The sequence below is a fragment of the Nuphar pumila genome, chromosome 3 (genome assembly GCF_984573655.1).
Source record: "Nuphar pumila chromosome 3, dmNupPumi1.hap1.1, whole genome shotgun sequence".
Taxonomy (NCBI): domain Eukaryota; kingdom Viridiplantae; phylum Streptophyta; class Magnoliopsida; order Nymphaeales; family Nymphaeaceae; genus Nuphar; species Nuphar pumila.
The window spans coordinates 145,089,815-145,109,397 of record NC_143251.1 but is presented as its reverse complement, the minus strand read 5'-3'; the positions used below and the strand labels follow the sequence as shown (position 1 = coordinate 145,109,397).

The 19,583-nt window shown below is 36.8% G+C and overlaps 1 protein-coding gene across 2 annotated transcripts in view; it reads right to left on the bottom strand.

Annotated features, from left to right (window-relative positions):
* LOC149844268 (putative phosphoinositide phosphatase SAC9) overlaps nt 1-19,583 on the bottom strand; it is a 46,485-nt gene extending 26,902 nt beyond the window's left edge. Inside the window, exons 1-9 of one of the 2 annotated variants that reach the window (XM_090000465.1) lie at nt 19,208-19,583; nt 17,910-18,508; nt 17,332-17,464; nt 15,242-16,479; nt 6,910-7,017; nt 6,588-6,758; nt 6,126-6,368; nt 4,010-4,456; nt 1,393-2,238 (exon numbers count right to left, since the gene is read on the bottom strand). In XM_090000465.1, the coding sequence (XP_089856591.1) occupies nt 1,393-2,238; nt 4,010-4,456; nt 6,126-6,368; nt 6,588-6,758; nt 6,910-7,017; nt 15,242-16,479; nt 17,332-17,464; nt 17,910-18,508; nt 19,208-19,223 (3,801 nt within the window). In that variant the 5' untranslated portion in view covers nt 19,224-19,583. The remainder of the gene's footprint in view (nt 1-1,392; nt 2,239-4,009; nt 4,457-6,125; nt 6,369-6,587; nt 6,759-6,909; nt 7,018-15,241; nt 16,480-17,331; nt 17,465-17,909; nt 18,509-19,207) is intronic. The other variant, XM_090000466.1, reaches the window with a different exon arrangement.

Sequence of the window (19,583 nt, the reverse complement as noted above, 5' to 3'; positions counted from 1 at the left end):
ATACCCCCTTTTATACACAAAAAAGGAGAGAAAGGGAGCCATTGGGGCTCCCACAATGTAGTCGTTGGGGAGCCCCAATGGTCATATTTATGACCGTTGGGGACCCCAACGACTCCATATGTGGGGTCCCCAATGGTTCTCAAAAAAAAGAAAAAGAAAGTAAAAAAATAAAGAAAGGAAAATAAAACCTAAAATAAGTTGTTTTAAAAAACATCTTATATTTACATGTGAAAAGACCAAAATACCCCTAGGAATAAACAGAAAATTATATATATGTATATATACTATGTCACAGGGATTCAGCTAGCAGGGTGCCGCACCCGCGTCGACGCGACTCGACGCGGGTGCGTGTGCGGGTGCGGCACCGGGTGCGGTCAACCCTACCGCACCCAGGATCATTTAAGTCCATTCTTGTTTTGGATTTTTTTTTTTAAAAAAAATTGTCCAAATGGGCTGCGATTTTTTTTTTTAAAAAAAGTAATGCTGACAGCTGACAGCAGCTGACCCCTTTTTATATATATATATATATATATATTTTACATTTTTGCCCCTGCCGCACCCCCGCACCCGGGTTTTTTGGAAGTGCCGAATCCCCGCACCCACACCCGCGCCCGCGCCCGCACCCATGTGACATAGTATATATATATATACATATATATATATGTATATATATACATATATATATTAACAGAAAAAGACGTTGATTTTCTTTTTCTTTTTTGGGGTGGTGGGGGTGGTGAATGAAAGAAGATAATGATGATAAGAACAATGATTAGGAGTTAGGATCACTCATGAGCAATCATCCAATTATTACGTGAGAGAGAGAACACTTGGCTTTATTTTATTTACATGCATAGTATTAGTGGCACTGTGACTTGTGACATGGGGTTTGCCTTTCTTTTTCCTTTTTTCTTTCCATTGTCATAGACATGACTAACTTGCTTTTAACCTTTTCACTACTTAATTGTTTTTTGTTGTTTCTTTGTTTACTCTGTAACACAGAAGGAAATTTTAAAGTGTTCACATAACTTCATTATATTTTTCCTTGCACTCTACCTAATATTGAGCATGTAGCAGCATATACTGCTATTGCAGCAAGAGAGAGAGAGAGAGAGTTGGTTCAACTAATTCACAGCAATTTGTAAATCCAAAGTACAGCAAAGAAAATCATAACCATCTGAAGAACCACATCTTTTAAAGAACTAAGCTGGAGAATCATTTCAACACCATCAAAACATAATAAGAAATATATAGCTGGGAAAACCCTGGAATGCTCAGAAGGAAAGTTCAGCTGGGAAAGAAAAAAGGCATAAACATAGTCCATGGTGGAGAAATTGATCATTAGTTCACAACACAATTCAATTACCAGAACAGTTGAGCTTGAAATATTACCGAATACAGAAAAGCTGCAGATGGAAACTCAGCAAGTGATTCTTCTTGGCTGAGTAAATTCTTTAACTGCTTCTTGTTTAGTTCAACACCTTGCCGATATCCAAGTTCATGTATTACAGCATATGCATGATCTTTTACACAAGGATCTAACACCTTCCTTAAGGCCTGTACGGCTGCATCATCTGCCCGTGCCCTTCTTCGTAAGCTACTTAGAACTCTAATATAGTCCAAAACCAATGCATCAACAACGATACCAGGACAGCATGATCTACATAAAATGCCATCAAGCATAATGGCACGGTTGGCTGAATTTCCATCGGTTTGCCCACCATGGCTAGATCCACTGGAGCTAGATAAACCATTAAACTGTGTTGCCCCCATTTGATTAGTATTTACAAGTAAAGTACTTCCCCTGCCAGCAGCACAAACCTTGCATACCTTTCTTTGACAAAGAGAACACATCAGAAGCGACAAAGAACCTGCAAAAGGAACCTTCAAGGGCTGCAAACGGTTTTGTGCATCAAAACAAACTTCACAACCAGAACCTAAACAGGATTCCCCAGTTCCAGCTATATTCCAGAAATCTACAGTACAATCCTCCTCTGCCTCAAGGCCAATAGAAGCTACAATCTTGTCCTCAAAGACAGTATGTCCCAACAAAGCAAGACTATTTGCAGCTTTGCACAATCGACCCATATCTGAAAGACTGACTAGTCTGTTTGGATCTAACATTGCAGGATCAACACCGATGGATAAGAGAGCTCTATCCCTTTCTGCAGCAGATAAATTTAGACGGAATCGCTCAATTTCAAGTTTCATTGCTTGTAAAAAGTCTAGTTTGCTGACCTGAAAAGTAACATATCCATCGTATTGACTTTGTCAGCTAATAGATTGGTAAACTGAATAAATATCGACCTCAACCCTCGACTGAAGAATTAAATGTCAAAAAGCACATGTGACACATGTAACAATCCAAAGCAGAAAAAAATGAAGACAACTATTTACCATGAAAATCAAAATGAGAGGAATCTGAAACCAGATTGTACCACAAGAAGCACTTAAATTTATCACAGATTGGCCATGGACATCTTGGAAGGTGATCATGTTGCATTTGCATATTCCAAAGTAGAAAAAAAATGAAGACAACTAGTTACCATGAAAATCAAAACGAGAAGAAGCTCACACCAGATTGGACCACAAGAAAAAAAGAAAATCACTTAAATTTATCATAGACATGCCCGAGATCTTGGTAGATGATCACGTTGCATTTTGCATAAAGGATACGTCACGTAGTGAAGGACTGAATGCCTGCAATGAGTCAATGGTCTTTTCCATGTCAATAAACAGTTAGGTTAGGCCCAAGGTGGATCAACAAACATCCTAATAATATCAGATACTTGACTGGGAAACTGGGGAGCTAAGAGGTTACTGAAATTGAGTGAAGGTCAGAATCAAGTCATAATAATAATAATAATAAATGTTTAGATTATTATTATTATTATCATCATCATCATCATCATCATCATTATTATTGTTATCATTGATAATAATAATAATGACACAGTAGAAAAAACTCAGACAGATAGGGGAGAAGGTATGAAGGGAGGAGATGGGAAAAGAAATAAGAATAGCTCATATAGGTCAGGTCAGGGCTACATGCTCTTAGCATGAAAACCATAAATATGACAGCATTTCTGCCCCAGCCAAAACTGGAAAGCTAAATAAACACTATCTTCATAAGTTAAACAACATATGAAATAACAAATGGAGAGAGATAGGTGAAAGTGGGCCAGGTGGATCAAACCAACCCAATGATGACAGTCTTGCACTGACCCCAACCCAATTAACTGTAGGGTCAGTTTCGTCCAATATGTGATCTGGTTCAAATTGGATCCAGTAACCAGCTAGATGTAACCCAGTTAACCTAAATCTGAGCCTATATAAGACACCGAGCACAGAGAAATAACTTTTGACAAAAAACAGGCAGGTGATAAAAGCTAGGAAACAATAGTGTTTTGTATTATAGTTTGATAACCCAAGATTGCAGAAATTCAACCAACACAGATTGGGTGAGTTTTCATGCCCATGCACAGACAAACACACATGCATGCAAACATACACATAACATGGTCGACATGGACCTTGACCCAACCCAACATGTACCAGGCCCAATTTCAGAATCAGACCTTATGACCTGAACAGGTTCTCTGACTACAACATATCAAGGCCAACCAATTATATCAGGCTCAGTTCCAGTCCACCCCTAGCTAGGAGTGGAATACAGCATCCACCTTTCGCTGCCAGCATTTTTGTAACCCTTGCCTTGTAAGATTCTTGTCATTGTCATCTATATAGATGTTTAATAAACTGTATAAGCAAGTTCATGCTCTACATTGCAGGTCAAAATCAAGTTCAGTTAATTACCAAAATACAACTAAATATATATTGAAAATCCAAATGTACCTGCTCCTAGTAGCAAACACTTAACAATAAAGAGGTTCCACAAAATGAATCTATAAATTCCAACATATAAAGAAGATAGTTTGATCATAGCTAGAAAAGATGCTTGATAAAGAAATCTTCAAGAGTATAAACACAATGAATTAGCATCTATTACCATCTTAGGACCACAAAGGTTTCTGAAACAACTCAAATAGTGCTGCGTTGAAGTTTCATTTTCAGATGCTGCATCTTGCAACAGAGAAGATGACTTGTAATCTTGCTCAGAACCCTTCTGTTCAACTAGGCCATCTCCAAAGAAATCAAGCAAATCACCAGATCCAACTTGAACGGTAGTCCCTTGCAGATCAGCTTGGGGAGAAGGTTGTGAACATACAAAATCTCCACTCAGAAGATCGAATCCATGTGGTAATAATCCATTTGGCTGGCATACGACTGAGGAATTTTGAATGGGCAATGAAGTGTCAAAGGCACTGACTTCTGAATCAGACAAAAATGGGTTTGTGCTCTTGTGACATTTCTTTTCGATCTCAATAAGCTTCAGATAAGGGCCCTTGTTAACAAATATATCTCTCCAAGGAAGAGCAACTCCAAGTACCTCAATCTGCATGAGTGAAAAAATCTATTACTCATATCACCAAGTACAAACACTATATGACATGAATTCACATGAGCAAAAACAACATATTGAAGTAATCAATCATGTTTTATTCACAGCATTAAAAATAAATAAGAGAAAAGGAAGGGAAATTACCCAAAAGTTTTATTTTATTTTTTTCTTCACTTCATATGATGAAAAATTCCCACAAAGAGGCCAGTGATGAGATTATGATGTCATTTTCTACAGCTCCATTTGCAAGACACTTTTGATACTATGGTTTAACATTAATTCATTTTTGATGATTTTTTCATAACTTTATTTTCCAAGACTATTTAGAGTTTTGAAGACACTACACAATTTCTTTTGAAAGGGTATTTAGATGACGAAAGGTTCATAAACCACAAGTTTGTGATCTGTCTCTATTAAAATGAATGTATGTATGTATAGTTTTGCAGTTTTGTAATTTTTCATGCCCACCAGGGGCATTTTTGTCTTTTTACCCCTTTGTAATTTGAACAGTGCACTAGGGACTGTTTTTGTCTTTTTTTTCTATTTCTTTTCTTTTCTTTTCTTTTCATTGTTTGACCAAGGGCTATATGGTCATTAACCATAGAGTCGTTGGGACTCTTCCCAACGGTCATAAATATGACCGTTGGGGAGCTCCCAACGACCCTATGGGAGCCCCCCTTGGTCCTTTTGCTGTATAAATACGGGCTGTTAGCCCCTCACCTATTCTAAGTTTTTCTTAGCATTTTTTCAATACAACATTGATTATTTTTTGTGTTCTTGTTACTCTTTGTGAGCATTGTGCTTAGCCCTTTGTGGCTCTTTGTATCTTGCCCATTAGTAGCTTCTTACTTGTGTGGTTGTGCACTCTTTATAGCCCCTTGTGGCATCTCTCTTGTGCACTTGAGTTTCATTACAGTCTCTTCATCTCACATGATCATGATGGAGGGATGTTGTGTGTGCGTGTGGGGGGAGGGAAAGAAAAGGACTTCCTTTTCTAGTTTTGGACACACACTCAGTACCATCTTTGCCATCATCATGATCTTCACCTAACCATCCTTTTCTGCTTCATCATCATCTTTTTATACAGTTAACCATCATTTACTTATCATATTATTATTCACCATCATTTATATTATCATTGATAACATTACTTTCCTCATAGCCATCATCATTTTTCTTTGATCAGCATCGGTGTTATTATCTATATGAATGTCATCACCACATCATGATCATCATTTTTTTCATACATCATTAACCTTCATCACTACCATATCATCACCATCACCATCAAAATCACCATTTTCTCTCCATCATCGTCACCACCATTATCATAATATCCATTGCCCTTTTTAATTCCATTTCCTTGCAACCACCACCACCACCACATAATAGTGATCACCACTACATCCACCAATATTATCACCATCAGTTATTGTTACCGCCTTTCTCTTCTCAAAAGATGCAGTTTTAGTTTTAGCATTTTCGTTTGGTCATTTTCTCTTAGGCAGAGATTAAAGAATGTAGCTGATTTCCTAATTCCTTTCCATCCATCCTCTCTCAAATACCAATCAATTTTTAGCCAAACACATGAAAAGAGTAGCATAAGCAATAATGACAATAAATAAAGAAGAATTAATCAACAATATTAAACTCAGCTTTGTACCTCACCAAGAGTTATAGGGATTCTCCCAGAAGCTGCAGGATAAAATGTAAGTGCAACAACACGGGTAAGGAAATTCAACTCTCCCTCCAATTCTTCAAAACTATACAACAATGAATTGGAAGACTTTTCTTGAGACTGAAGCCGTGCGCCTGCACCTGTAATAGCCATATCCTCTGAGTTGATTGCACCTGACAAGGGTATCACCATATTTGTCCCATTTGGACATTGAGGTATAGTTACTCCCTGCATTGCAGCAAAACTAACAACCATAAAGTACTTTGCACCTCACACATCCACGTCCTGAACATAGTATTGTAATTAATACTAATATGAAAAGTGAAAATAGGACAGAAATACAACCAGGATCAATAATGAAGCATAGTTTCATACACAAAATAGCATGACCTCCATTTGGACAGAACAAATTGGATAAAACAATCAAAACAACCACAAAGCACCCACCTCAAGCACGAGCTTAAGCCCATCCACACTGCATCCTGTTCGGATATCAACTGTAGCTGGAAAGGAGGAGTCATCTGCTCCATGTGAAATGGTCAAGAGAAGCTGACAAACATGGCAAGGTTCTCGAAGGTATATGAAAATTTCGATAATGTCTGCAGCAGGTGGGCAGACCTGAAAATGTTATGATGCATTTGCTTCAGCAATCCATTATAAGCAAGCAATCAGCTTCCATGTACGTTGATGGAAATTTCCCTTATTCAGGAGGCAAATCTACAAGACTAAGGTTAACCTAGCACCTAGAAACACAGACTCAATCACTTACCCATATCAGATCTTTCTTCCTGAAACTGAGTAGATCAGCTACATCATTGGTACCAGGGAACATATTCAGAATCGGTTTCAAAAAACACGCAGATGGTCGAGACAATACCTGTGTCAAGTAAGAAACTGTTACCACAAAGTGAAGAAAGCCAAAGACAAAAATAGAGATGAACATTGGTTCAATCATATGATCTAGAGAATCAACTGAAAAACATCAACTATTCAAAATGCACAAAAAGAAAAATAAATCCTCAAAACAAAGACCAGGCGCCCAGACAGTCTTTATCCAGAAATTATTTGCAATAGAGGTCCCTTCTGTTTGCTTTTTCTTAACTAAAGTTCAGATGGACATTATTATTAGACTGTCACCTAGACATGGATATGGGTGTCAATTAAATACAGTTTCAGAGTGTCAAACACATTGAGACATAAAAATGTTAGAAATTCATGTTGTACATATGTATATACTTAACTATATATGTATGTATGTATATGTGCAAATGTATATACATACTCTTCATAATCTATTTATGTAAGAGTATGTCTATATATAGACATATATATATATATATATATATTGAAAGTATATATCGTATATAGGTGGAGCACTCTTTTAAATTATGTTTTGTATTTTCATTTCTTTCATTTCTTTTCATTTTTTTGTTTTCTTTTTTATTTTTTGGTTGACTGTTTGACCAGCCGTTGGGCTGCCTCTCAACAGCTCTATTTAGAGACGTTGGGAGATGCCCAACGGCTACAGCCTTTTTCAGTCTGTACATATATTGGGCTTTTGGCCCCATTGTAAAGTGAGCTTTTGTGAGTTCTTATAATAAAGACTCAATAATTTTACATATGTCTTAGTGCTTTTTATGATATTTTTTTGCCTTAGTGCATTGTTTATGAGAGAATATTATTATCAAGTCCTTAGTAGACTTGATTAGCACTAATATTAGTGCATCTTTACATGGTATCAAAGCCGAGTTGGCTACTTTGCTTATTTTCTCTCGTGGAGGTTCTCATAAAGCGTGTTGGTGGCTGCATCATAAAGTGTGCCAGTGATCCTCTATTGATAGTGATTCTTCCCTCTTCAATATGGCTGAATTCTTGTCTCATAACTCAAGCAACTCCAATTTCGTTCCACCATTCAAGCTTGATGGTAGCAACTACATCATTTGGGCGGGACATTTGGAGACATTCATAAAAGGTCAATGATTATGGGGGTACGTTAGAGGTACTATCTCGGAACCTACTCCTAAACTTACTATATGTGAAAATAATGTTGAAACAAGTCTTGAAGAAAAAGAAAGAGAAAAAGCAATAGAGGAATATTATAAAAAATTAGATGAATGGAACATGAAAATTGCAAAAAATTTATCTTGGATGCTAAGTCGGGTTGAAACCAAGATTGCCTCAAATCTTTTATGCTACAAGAAGGCAAGTGAAGCATGAAAATATCTTAAAGGTATGTTTACCAAGAAAGATATGGCTTATAAGTATTATCTCCAAAAAAAGGCTAGAAACATCAAACAAGGAGATAAGAATGTTAGAGACTACTTTATGGAGTTGGCTTCCATTTGGACTCAACTCGCGCAATTTGAACCAAGATGAGAAGGAAAATATATTAAAATGTGAAGGGCTCAAATTGAAGAAGATAGACTTTTTGCCTTCCTTTATGGTTTGAGACCCGAGTTTGAACAAACTAGGGTCTCTTTATTATCTTCTTCATCACCTCCTCCTATTCATGAAATTCTCACTAAACTTAGTGGAGAAGAGACTAGACTTAATATGAGCAAGAGTGATAATGTTCTTGCTACACCTAGTATTACTCAAGAAGATGATTGTGCTCTTGCCGCCTTCAAACCGGAAAATCATATCAAGCCTTATAGGCCTCCTCACTTCAATAAAAATCAAAATAGAAAAGAATACAAAGTAATTTGTCATAATTGTCATGAGCACGGTCACATCAAACCCCAATGTCCTAGATTCAAAAAGGACTATAGACCACATGAAAAAAGGGTTGTGACGGCTCCATCAAAACAAGAAGAAGACATCATAAGCCTCAAAGATCTATCCAAGTCATTGGCACAATTAACGGAGGCACTACAACCATTATTTAAAGGATCTACATCAGGGGCGGCCATTGCATGTTCTCCAACTCCCGGTATGTGCTCTTGGCTTCTTGACTCTGGAGCTTCATTTCACATGACCCCACTTAAGTCCATTTTATCCGAATGTCAACCTAACTCAAATGCATATTTTGTTTCTACTGCCGATGAAACGTCTTTGAAAATAAAGGGTATTGAAATTTTTTAAAATGATTTGACTAAATACAACAAGTTTTACGTTCCAAAAGTTAGATTTATACCAAAACTACACCTTAACTTACTTTCCGTCTTTCAAATCTCGAATCATGGATGTGATATTGTATTCTCATCAAACAAATGTTAGGTGCAGGATCGTCAATCCAGAAAATTGATTGGAGAAGGTTCTAGGCAAGGAGACCTTTATTACATGAATTCACTTTGTATTCCAAAAGAACCTTTTTGTAACATTGCCCAAACAAAAGATATCAAAGTTTGGCATCATAGACTTGGTCATCCAAATCTAAGGAAATTAAATTTTGTACATGTAACTAAAGATCTTTGCAAAGACAATTTTGAATGTAAGGAATGCATACTTGGAAAAATGATATCTTTGCCTTTTGGACAAACGACTTTTTATTCCTTCATGCCTTTTGAGTTGGTCCATTAGGATGTGCGGGGTCTTGCTCCATTAGTAATTAAAGGAGGATTCTCCTATTATGTTGTGTTCATTGATGATTATACTAGATATTGTTGGATTTATTTTCTTAAATTTAAATCTGATGTGTTTACGTCCTTCAAAATTTTTTATAATATGATCAAAACTCAATTTGAAAGCAAGATTAAAATCCTAAGAACGGACTCTAGGGGAGAGTATTTATCAAATGATTTTAAACAATTTTTAGAAAATGAAGGAATTTTGCACCAAAGATCGTGTCCTACAATTCCTCAACAAAATGAAATTTCAGAAAGAAAACATAGACATATTATAGAAACTACAAGGACATTACTTATTGCCAGAAATGTTCCCAAAAACTTTTGAACCCAAGTTGCCCTAACCTTAGTATATCTTATCAATAGGATGCCCTCAAAATCTTTATCAAATTAAATTCCCTTTGAAAAATTATTTAAGTATAAACCTGATTATCAAAGACTTAGAATCTTTGGTTGCAAGTGTCATGTTTTAAATGATAAAGGAGACAAATTATCTTCCAAGGCTATTCCTTGTGCTTTCATTGGCTATTCTGAATCACAAAAAGGATTTAAATGTTATGATATCAAAAATGATAAACTTCTTGTCTCAAGGAATGTTAATTTCGTTGAAAATGAAAATGGATTTGAAGGATGTTTGTCACAAAATGTAAATGTTGATTACTCATTCATGTTTAAACTACTCTCTATTATGGGGATGATGATAGTCAAGTCACTTCTATAGAGCCTTCTATTGAAAGAGAAACAACAATTGAACCAATAGTATACATTAGAAGGAATAGAAACATACCCACGAAAAATCTAAATACTCACGAATCATTAGAAGCTCCCTCCGAACAAATTACCATTCGTAGATCTGAGAGAACTCCACGAATTCCCAATAGATTTGTTTCCTATTACTCCTCTCCTAGACACAGGGCATGCCTTTTAGCCATTCATTCATACTTTGAACCTTCCAGTTACAATGAAGCCAAAAATCTTCCTGAATGGGAAAAGGTCATGTGTATTGAACTAAATGCATTATAAGGTGCCGATACTTGAAAAATCCTAAATTTACCTCCTAGGAAGAAAACCATAGGTTATAGATGGGTCTTCAAAGTCAAGACAAATAGTGATGGTTCCTTGGAGAGACATAAAATCAGGTTAGTTGCTAAAGGATATTCTCAGGAGTATGAAGTAGACTATGAAGAAACCTTTGCTTATGTTACCAGAATGACAACCATTAGAATTCTTGTGGCCATTGTAGTTGTTAAAAATTGAAATATATTTCAAATAGATGTTAAGAATACCTTTTTAAATGGCAATCTTAATGAGGAAGTATATATGGATGTTCCACCTGGGTTGTTAGTTTCTAAAGGCAAAGTGCTTAGATTAAGAAAAGCCCTCTATGGACTTAAACAAGCACCTAAAGCATGGTTTGACACATTTAACAATGTTATTACAAAGTATGGTTTTAAACCTTGCTATACTGACACAACTTTGTTTGTCAAGAATTCTTCTGCAGGTATTATAATTCTTCTTCTATATGTTAATGATATGTTGATTACAGGGAGTGACAAAGAAGAAATTAAAAAAGTAAAACAGTTTTTGAAAAACACTTTTGAAATGACTGGTCTTGGTTTTTTAACATACTTTCTTGGAATAGAAGTTTTATACTCTAACAAGGGATATATATTGTCACAAACAAAGTTTGCTTCAGATATCATTGACAGGTCAGGACTGTCAGATGACAAAGTTGTTGACACTCCAGAGATTGTTGAAACGAAGATACAAACTGATGATGGGGTTCCTTTGGACAATCCAACTCCATTCAGACAACTGGTTGAATCTCTCATGTATCTAAGTATAAAAAGACCTGATATAGCTCATGCAGTTCATGTGGTCAGTCAGTTCTAGCATACTCCAACATCAGCTCATATGGGTGCAGTCATGAGAATCATCAAATACATTAAAGGCACCATCAATAAGGGAGTCTTTCTATCCTCTTCTTCATCATTTGATCTTATTGCTTACTCTGATGTTGATTAGGGAGGAGATTCGAATAACATGCGTTCAACAACGGGTTTTTTTGTATTTTTAGGGGAATCCCTAATTTCGTGAAAGTGCAAAAAACAACAAAAAGTGTCATCATCCACAAAAGCTGAGTATAGAGCAATGGCCACCACCACCATGGAGATCGTGTGGCTCAAACAACTAATTGCAGATATGGGAGTTCATCTTCAAAATCCTATGAGATTATACTGTGACAACAAGAGTTATATACACATTGCTCGGAATCACACATTTTATGAACGGACTAAGCATATAGAAATGGACTGTCATTTTGTTCGTGAAGAATACTTAAAAAAGACAATTGACCTCCCATATGTGACATCAAAATATCAACTTGTTGATTTCTTCATCAAGACTCTTTGTTCGCCAAGATTCAATTTTCTTCTTGACAAACTTTTGGTGATTGCACCGTAAGTTTGAGGAGGATTGTTAGAAATTAATGTTGTACATACGTATATACTTAACTACATATGTATGTATATGTGCATATGCATATGCATATGCATATACAATTATACATACTCTTCATAATCTATTTATGTAAGAATATGTCTCTATATATATATATTGAAAGTATATATCGTATATAGGTGGAGCCCTCTTTTAAATTATGTTTTGTATTTTCATTTCTTTCCTTTCCTTTCTTTTCATTTTTTTTTGTTTTATTTTTTATTTTTGGGTTGACCAGCCATTGGAGATGCCCAACGGCTACAGCCTTTTTCAGTCTGTATATATATTGGGCTTTTGGCCCCATTGTAAAGTGAGCTTTTGTGAGGAGTTCTTATAATAAAGACTCAATAATTTTACATGTCTTAGTGATTTTTATGATATTTTTTGCCTTAGTGCATTGTTTATGAGAGAATATTATTATCAAGTCCTTAGTAGACTTGATTAGCACTAATATTAGTGCTTCTTTACAAAAAAGTAGATACTTGGACGGATGTGTTAGGGCAAAACAGATTGAACATTAAACTACAAAGAGAGAGGTCTCTCGAATATGCATAGAAATGAATGAAACTAACAATTAATAAATACTCCTACCTTGTTCCATAATTATTCTTTGATGACTAAAAACCACAAAGACCGTGCACTTGAACGCACACACACGCACACAGAGAGTACACAAATACAGAAGATAGTGCAGATGATGCTTAATTGCACAACAAAACAGAACCACACACACACACACATACCCCTCTTGAAACAACTATGCTTTCACGATCAACATTTCCCTTATGAACAGAAAATGCAATTGACAACATTGGTGAAAATATCAAGGTGCACATGGCAGAGAAAGTTTTAATAATCATTAGTTTTGTATTCCTCAAATATCTTCAACAAAATTGATCATGATTTATCTTCACTAACAACAACAGCAAAAATAGCCCAATGCATACATGTAAAAAATACTCTCCAAAATTGAAGTATAAAGACTTTGAGAACATATAATCTCCATGAAGAAGTAAAAACTTTGAAATCAAATAACAGCCATGCAGTAGAAATAAAAATGCCCAAAAAAACAGAACTGCAGGCAACCAATCTCAGTTGTCACCATCCTTCGTATTGGTCCTCCACAACTGACCAAGGTGAATCCGATGACTTCTTTAGCGCAAGCCTTATGAACAAGAAAAAATAGAGAGCAGTGATGCTTTGACCTAAAATAGAATGAAAAAGTCAACTTCGCATCATCACTCACCCAGCTTATGAAGTCAGTGTACTTTTTTTTATATATAACAGAATCAGGTGGATGTTTTGAGGAGTCATTTTCATAACAGCTGCAGGAATAGTTCTCAGGGCTGATTTTTCATAACACAGCTGGATGAAGATAATTTTCCAACATGTTAAGCTTGCTCCTGATTTCTTATGTATTGTCCCAAGCTTGAAAAAAGAAGATTGGCTATAAGAAAGGTGCCTATAGATATGGATGGCACTTAACATTGACGAGGTAATGCATGGTGACCACATGAACATGTCTTACATACAAGTTAAAAAATATTCAGCACAAGTTGAATCAAGTATACGGATGTCAAAAGTGAAATAGGAAATGACTGATAGTTAATTGGAATAACATGGCCTCATGGACAAAACTATTCCAATCAAGTTCACAATGTACAGGTGCTACACCAAACATTCCCTATCTGTGCAATAATAAAAGTGTGGATCGCATTGTATCAGGGGCTAAAAGTGCATACAACAATATATGAGGGCTCAGAGTCATTGCCAAAGGCATGTTGGGTGCCCAGAAACAAAGACTTTGGAAGCATACCTTCTATATCTTGGGAACTCATCCTCAACACCAAACTTTTGCATTCCTCTTGTTTTTTTAGTATTTTACAAAAAGCAATTTAACTTATCAATTATTTACAGAATTTTGCTTAACATTTTAGTTATTACATTTACCACATGCTTTATCCGAATGCATTCCAAATACCTGTTTGAGGTGTAAAATAACATTGTTGTTATTCTTTGATGAAATAATTCAACTTATGATTTTTATTAAACAATTAATAATGAGGAATTTCAGTCATTTTGTTTGACTAAACAAACATCAACTTAATGATTTTAGGACCAAGTATGCCTTTGAAACATAAATGAAAAAAAAAAATAGCTGAAAAGATTGTTGGTTTTCTGTAAAAAGCTAATAAGTTGGGCAGATTTTCATAGATTACTCTTTTTATTTTGAAGAAAGATCCCTGAATATCACATTATATCGAGATGATAAGAACAGTCATCTTAACATGCTTTCAAGACCAAACATGATTGTCTAGGACAAACCAGAAACAATACAAAGGTCATGACACATAGTTTGTGTTTCTTATTTTGATTGTGTTGGTTCTTTCTTCATGTTACTGGTTGAGAAACTTGGGATGATTAGTCTTATGCTTTTCATGCAAAAGTTTGTACATAGATAAAAAGAATAAAAGAAATAGTACCCATGATAATGATATCAATTGGTCATGCATCAACAATGCATTGAAGAAATATCATAGATACAAGAAAAATACAATGTAGACAACCCCCATCAACTTCAAAAATTAAAGTCAATTAGTTCTCCATGTGAGCAAAGAGATTTTTGGGGCATTTGTTTCGAATGTGAGGAAGAGAAACAAAATCTCACAAGATTTGGGTTTCACATGATAGTAGAATCATGTGAAAGAATCAAGCTTTAAGCCAATTTTCTCTCATTATTTTTTCAGTAGATTAAATAATGAAAGTCAAAAGGGAAAAGAGAGAATGGCAACACCACTCTTTCTATAGCAATTATTAGATTAGATAATAAAATTGTCCTGCCATGACTTCATTTAATGTTTTTCAATAAATGGATGAAATTTAATGCAAGACAAGAAATCAATTAAGTAGAAAATACTGCAGTTTGTCTAATATAATCACAAAATATGCCTTCACTAATGTCCTACCAATAAGTCAAACTAATTAGGTTACAGCTTCTATTTTCCGAATTACAGATGAACAACATAAGATAAAACATACTTTCAATGGATGCCTTGGAACTGATGGAAGATGCTTAAAGAGTCTCATTCCAAGAAACATCTCCAACTGCTTCTGCCGTGAGCTGTCCACAATCACATTCTGATATCTCCGTTGAAGAGTTATTTTCATATTCTGTGCAGCAGAGAATTGTTTGAACCTTCCACTTCCAGAATCATCATTGAATATATGAATGATCTGACTATGCATAGCTTTAGAACCAGTATATAGTGTTGCATGGATATCACCAGCAAGAAGAAAAAGATCAGCAAGCAAAGTGATAGGAGAAGGCAGTGTAGATCTTTTGAATTCTTCAAATGTCATATCAAACCACTTCCAGGGTTTATCTGGACAGGGATGCTCCCATGTAGTAGTCCTTGTATTATGATCTATGTAATATGTTTTTCCAGTTACAGCATCAGAACGTTTCTCCCAACCAGGTGGTAAAGGGCCAGTATATCCATTATTCCCCTGGCTAGAAAATCTGTTACCTAGTTGAAAGCCTGAGCCCCAGTTACTGTCAAGCGAGTGACCTAACCTTCTGCATTGCTCAACAAGAACTTGAAGAGCCCCAAAATAACTTGCCGCATTTGTCCGGTCCAATGAATCAGCACAGTTATAACGTATGACCCCATTCTGAAATGACCTTAAACTGAATGCACCCAGGAAGACACCACAACGAACTACTGCGCCTTGATCATCCTCACCTTGCCGCAGTGACGAAACATACATTCCCTCACAAAGCCCAACGGTTGTAGTAGGCATTTTAAGAAGTTTCCAGAGCCCTTCAATTGTTTGTTGTTCTCCTTTTAATTTAACACTGGTATGCCAATCATAATTTATTAGATGGATTCGTGTGTATGGTAGTTTTCCAGTAGATCTTATATAATTTAAAGATTCCTCAAAATGCTGAACCAAGATTGCCTCTGACTTTCCTTCACCACTTCTAAGTAAATTAACACAGATAATGGGGACAAAGGGTGTTTTCTTTTGATTGACATTGATGGTTGCATCCAAGTTTCTGGAACCATATCGCCGACTTAATCGCTGATAATATTGCAAACTCCCTCCATATGGGTTTCTTGAAGCAACATAGATTTCTGCTTCAGCAGCAGTGATCTTCAACTCTGCACCCCACCAGATTGGGATAGTCCCTCTTCGCCAAATATATGTGGTAAATGGAACATTTTGGCCAGCATTCCTTGAGACCCAAACAAGTTGCTCACATTCAACTTCGTTACCTGTCAAAAGGTATATGGATGGTACATCATTTCTACAACCATAATTACTGCGTTCAAAATCATCATAGACTGTCAACATCTGAGGGAGACAGATAACTATCAACAAAAAATTAATGCAGGCTTTGTAGTTTATGATTGCCAGAAGGAAAATAGTATTCTTATGATGAGTTGATATTGATTATGTTAAAAGACTTTCAACATGAAAAACAAAGCAACTTGATGACCAATACAGGAGATACAGGTAAGCCAAAATCCACCCCTTCAGCTTATTGCCGTGGAGTCCAAAGATGAGCTAAATATTACTCACACAAGCTCAGCACCACCTCTTACTGTCTGTATTAGATACCACTGGAAAGATGCTTCCCAAGCACTAGACTCTCTACTCTAGCATGAGTATCTCATTCAGTAAGCCACCAAAACAATCAAGTGAGGATAATCCCATAACAAGGTGGGATGACTACAGCACAAAGATGCTTGTAAGGTTGACAAATTTATACGGTCAAAAGATAGAAAACCTTCCATGATAAGAATTAAAGGAAGTCATTGATAACAAAAGTTTGCCACTATATGAACAGCAATCCCAAGTACCAAAAAGAACCGACCTAATAATGTTAAGCAACTAAAAATATATACAATATAGAGTACCAACAACCCAAAAGAATATGAAGGAAAAGATGCAGGTTGAACCTAGGAAGTAATGACTGTGTGTGATAATTTGCCGAGGCGCAACCATTCACTTTCTAAGGCTTACAGTTGAACATGTTTCATTTCAACCAATACTCTTGTTCATATAAGCATGACAATTTTAACCCTGGGAATCTTTGACAAGACCAACCAGTAAGCACCCCATACCTGTACCAGAACATGCATTCAAACCACGTGCTAAGTAACGAGTGCCAGGATGAAGTCTACTTCTTCGTGCTGTAAGAGCAACTGTAAGCTCTTGCTGATTAGAAACTCCAAAAGGTTTGCTTTCCGCAAATCCCTGCATATGCAAGGGAAACGGAAATAACCCATTTCAGTTGAATCTTAAATGAAGAAATCCAGGCAATTTCAGCTCAAAATCAGTTAAGAATAACTAATGCTTAGTAGGACAATGTCACTCTTATTATGATACCGGCAATGACAACTATCTGACAAATATGCACCATGAGCAGCTATTGAATTGCTATGTATTGCTCTATTTACATTAACCACGACAAATGAAGTAGCTCTCTTTTCCAAATTACTTTCTAAGACATGCAATACACAATATACAACAATTATACCCTGTGAAAGATAGACATTCTATCAAAATGTTGCAAATTGAATCAAGCTGCTTTAAAAATCTATGCACCATAGTTTATCCTGTTATGCAGAACCAGTAAGAAAATATTGAGAAATTTACACTGAACAATGAGAAAAAAGGACACCCTAAGATGAGGGAAAACCTGCAGAAGGACGACGCAATGTTGAGGAAGCCCAATGTTATTGAATGGCAGCGATAACCAGTTGTTCCATACAAATTCTAAGTCTGGATTCTGTAATGAAAATTTGCTTGGGAAAGGTCTGGTGATATCTCTTGTTTCACAGAAATAGTACTTCCCATCCAAGTCGAGCTCTGTTAACTCTTGTATGTTCTTCAATTCCCCTTTACCCTGTAGGTGTGGATTCCGAAGCTGGATCTTAATCCACTGGCTCTCTGCGATCGTGTATACACATCCACCACCAGGCATATTTGGGATGGTGGCTGTGACCTTCGCTGCGACAAGAAGCAGTCCCAAGTTTCCCAATGCCCCATAACCCATAATTGCCCTGGCATATGTTGTACTCTTGCAAAGCCACCTTGACCCATCAGTGACATAGTTCAAAGCTTCATTTTCAGAAACAAAGAGGTCATGGCCCATCTTCCCGGTGTAGCACAAATCACCAGTTGTTGGATCCACATAGATAACCTGAGTGTCATTCCTGGTCGACAAGCTAGTGATAATGAACACCTCGTCCGTCTCTAGAACAATAACAACTACAGAGGTTTCTCTCGAACGGCCAACTGTGGTAAACCATGGAGATACTAATGAATATAATTCGAAATGCACATACGAAATAAAACAAAACGATATACACCGGCAAGTCGTTCAGAGAGAGAGAGAGAGAGAGAGAGTGTGTGTGTGAGTGTGTGTGTGTGTGTGTGTGTGTGTGTGTCTTTGTACTCAGCACAGCAACGAGGCAGTAGTGAGTACCAAATAATAGCTATTGCCTTGTGTTAATCTTTAAGTGAGTAAGTCATCACAAGCTTCTATAACTAGAAACACGACGTTAAGTACCAATTTTAGTGAGAAAGAGATCTTGATATAAATCGAATCCCAATCTACACATCCGGCCATCCTGACCGGTAATCCGAGTGAGTAAAATCCATCCATCACAATCATCCACAAATCGAAACGAACTAAATATATCAAATAATGCGCGTTGCATCAATCATTAAACTTTCTGCAGTAAAGATCGTACGCAAAGCGCCAATCTCAGTGACAAACAATATCAGATCCACAATCTAACCCCGCACCAGACATCGCACCACTCTAACCAGCGATCACGATGTGCCCAATCCTACGAATTTCACAAGAAAACTCAAGACGACTGCGATCGATAACAAAAATTCCAATCGGATCCCGCGAAAAAAGATCGACGACTAAAACGCAGATTGATCCCATCGGATCGCCTCAAGCGTAATGGGTATAGAAACAATTACCGCTACGAGCATCCATCGCGTTCAAGGAGCCGAGTCCGAGACACTCGACGGCCTCCCAATTTTTCCACGGCCCTAAGAATTGTACGTGGATTGAGAATTCCGATCCCGTTTGAACCCAACGATCGACCTCAAAGAATCGCGCGGTTTCGGCATTGGGTGCTGCGCCTCTCGTCAAAAATGGAGGGCGAAAGGGGCGCTCAAAGGGAAACCCTAACCCTAACTTCGAGAGATAGAGAGAGAAAGATCCAGACGGGATGGTCAAACACAGGGATCGTGCATCGGTGAAGGAGAAAGCGAGGCAGCGGGAGAGCGACGAGGGAGGGAGGAGGGACAAAAGTCACAAAAACAAACCCGGGTTTTTCTGTCTCTTCCAAAC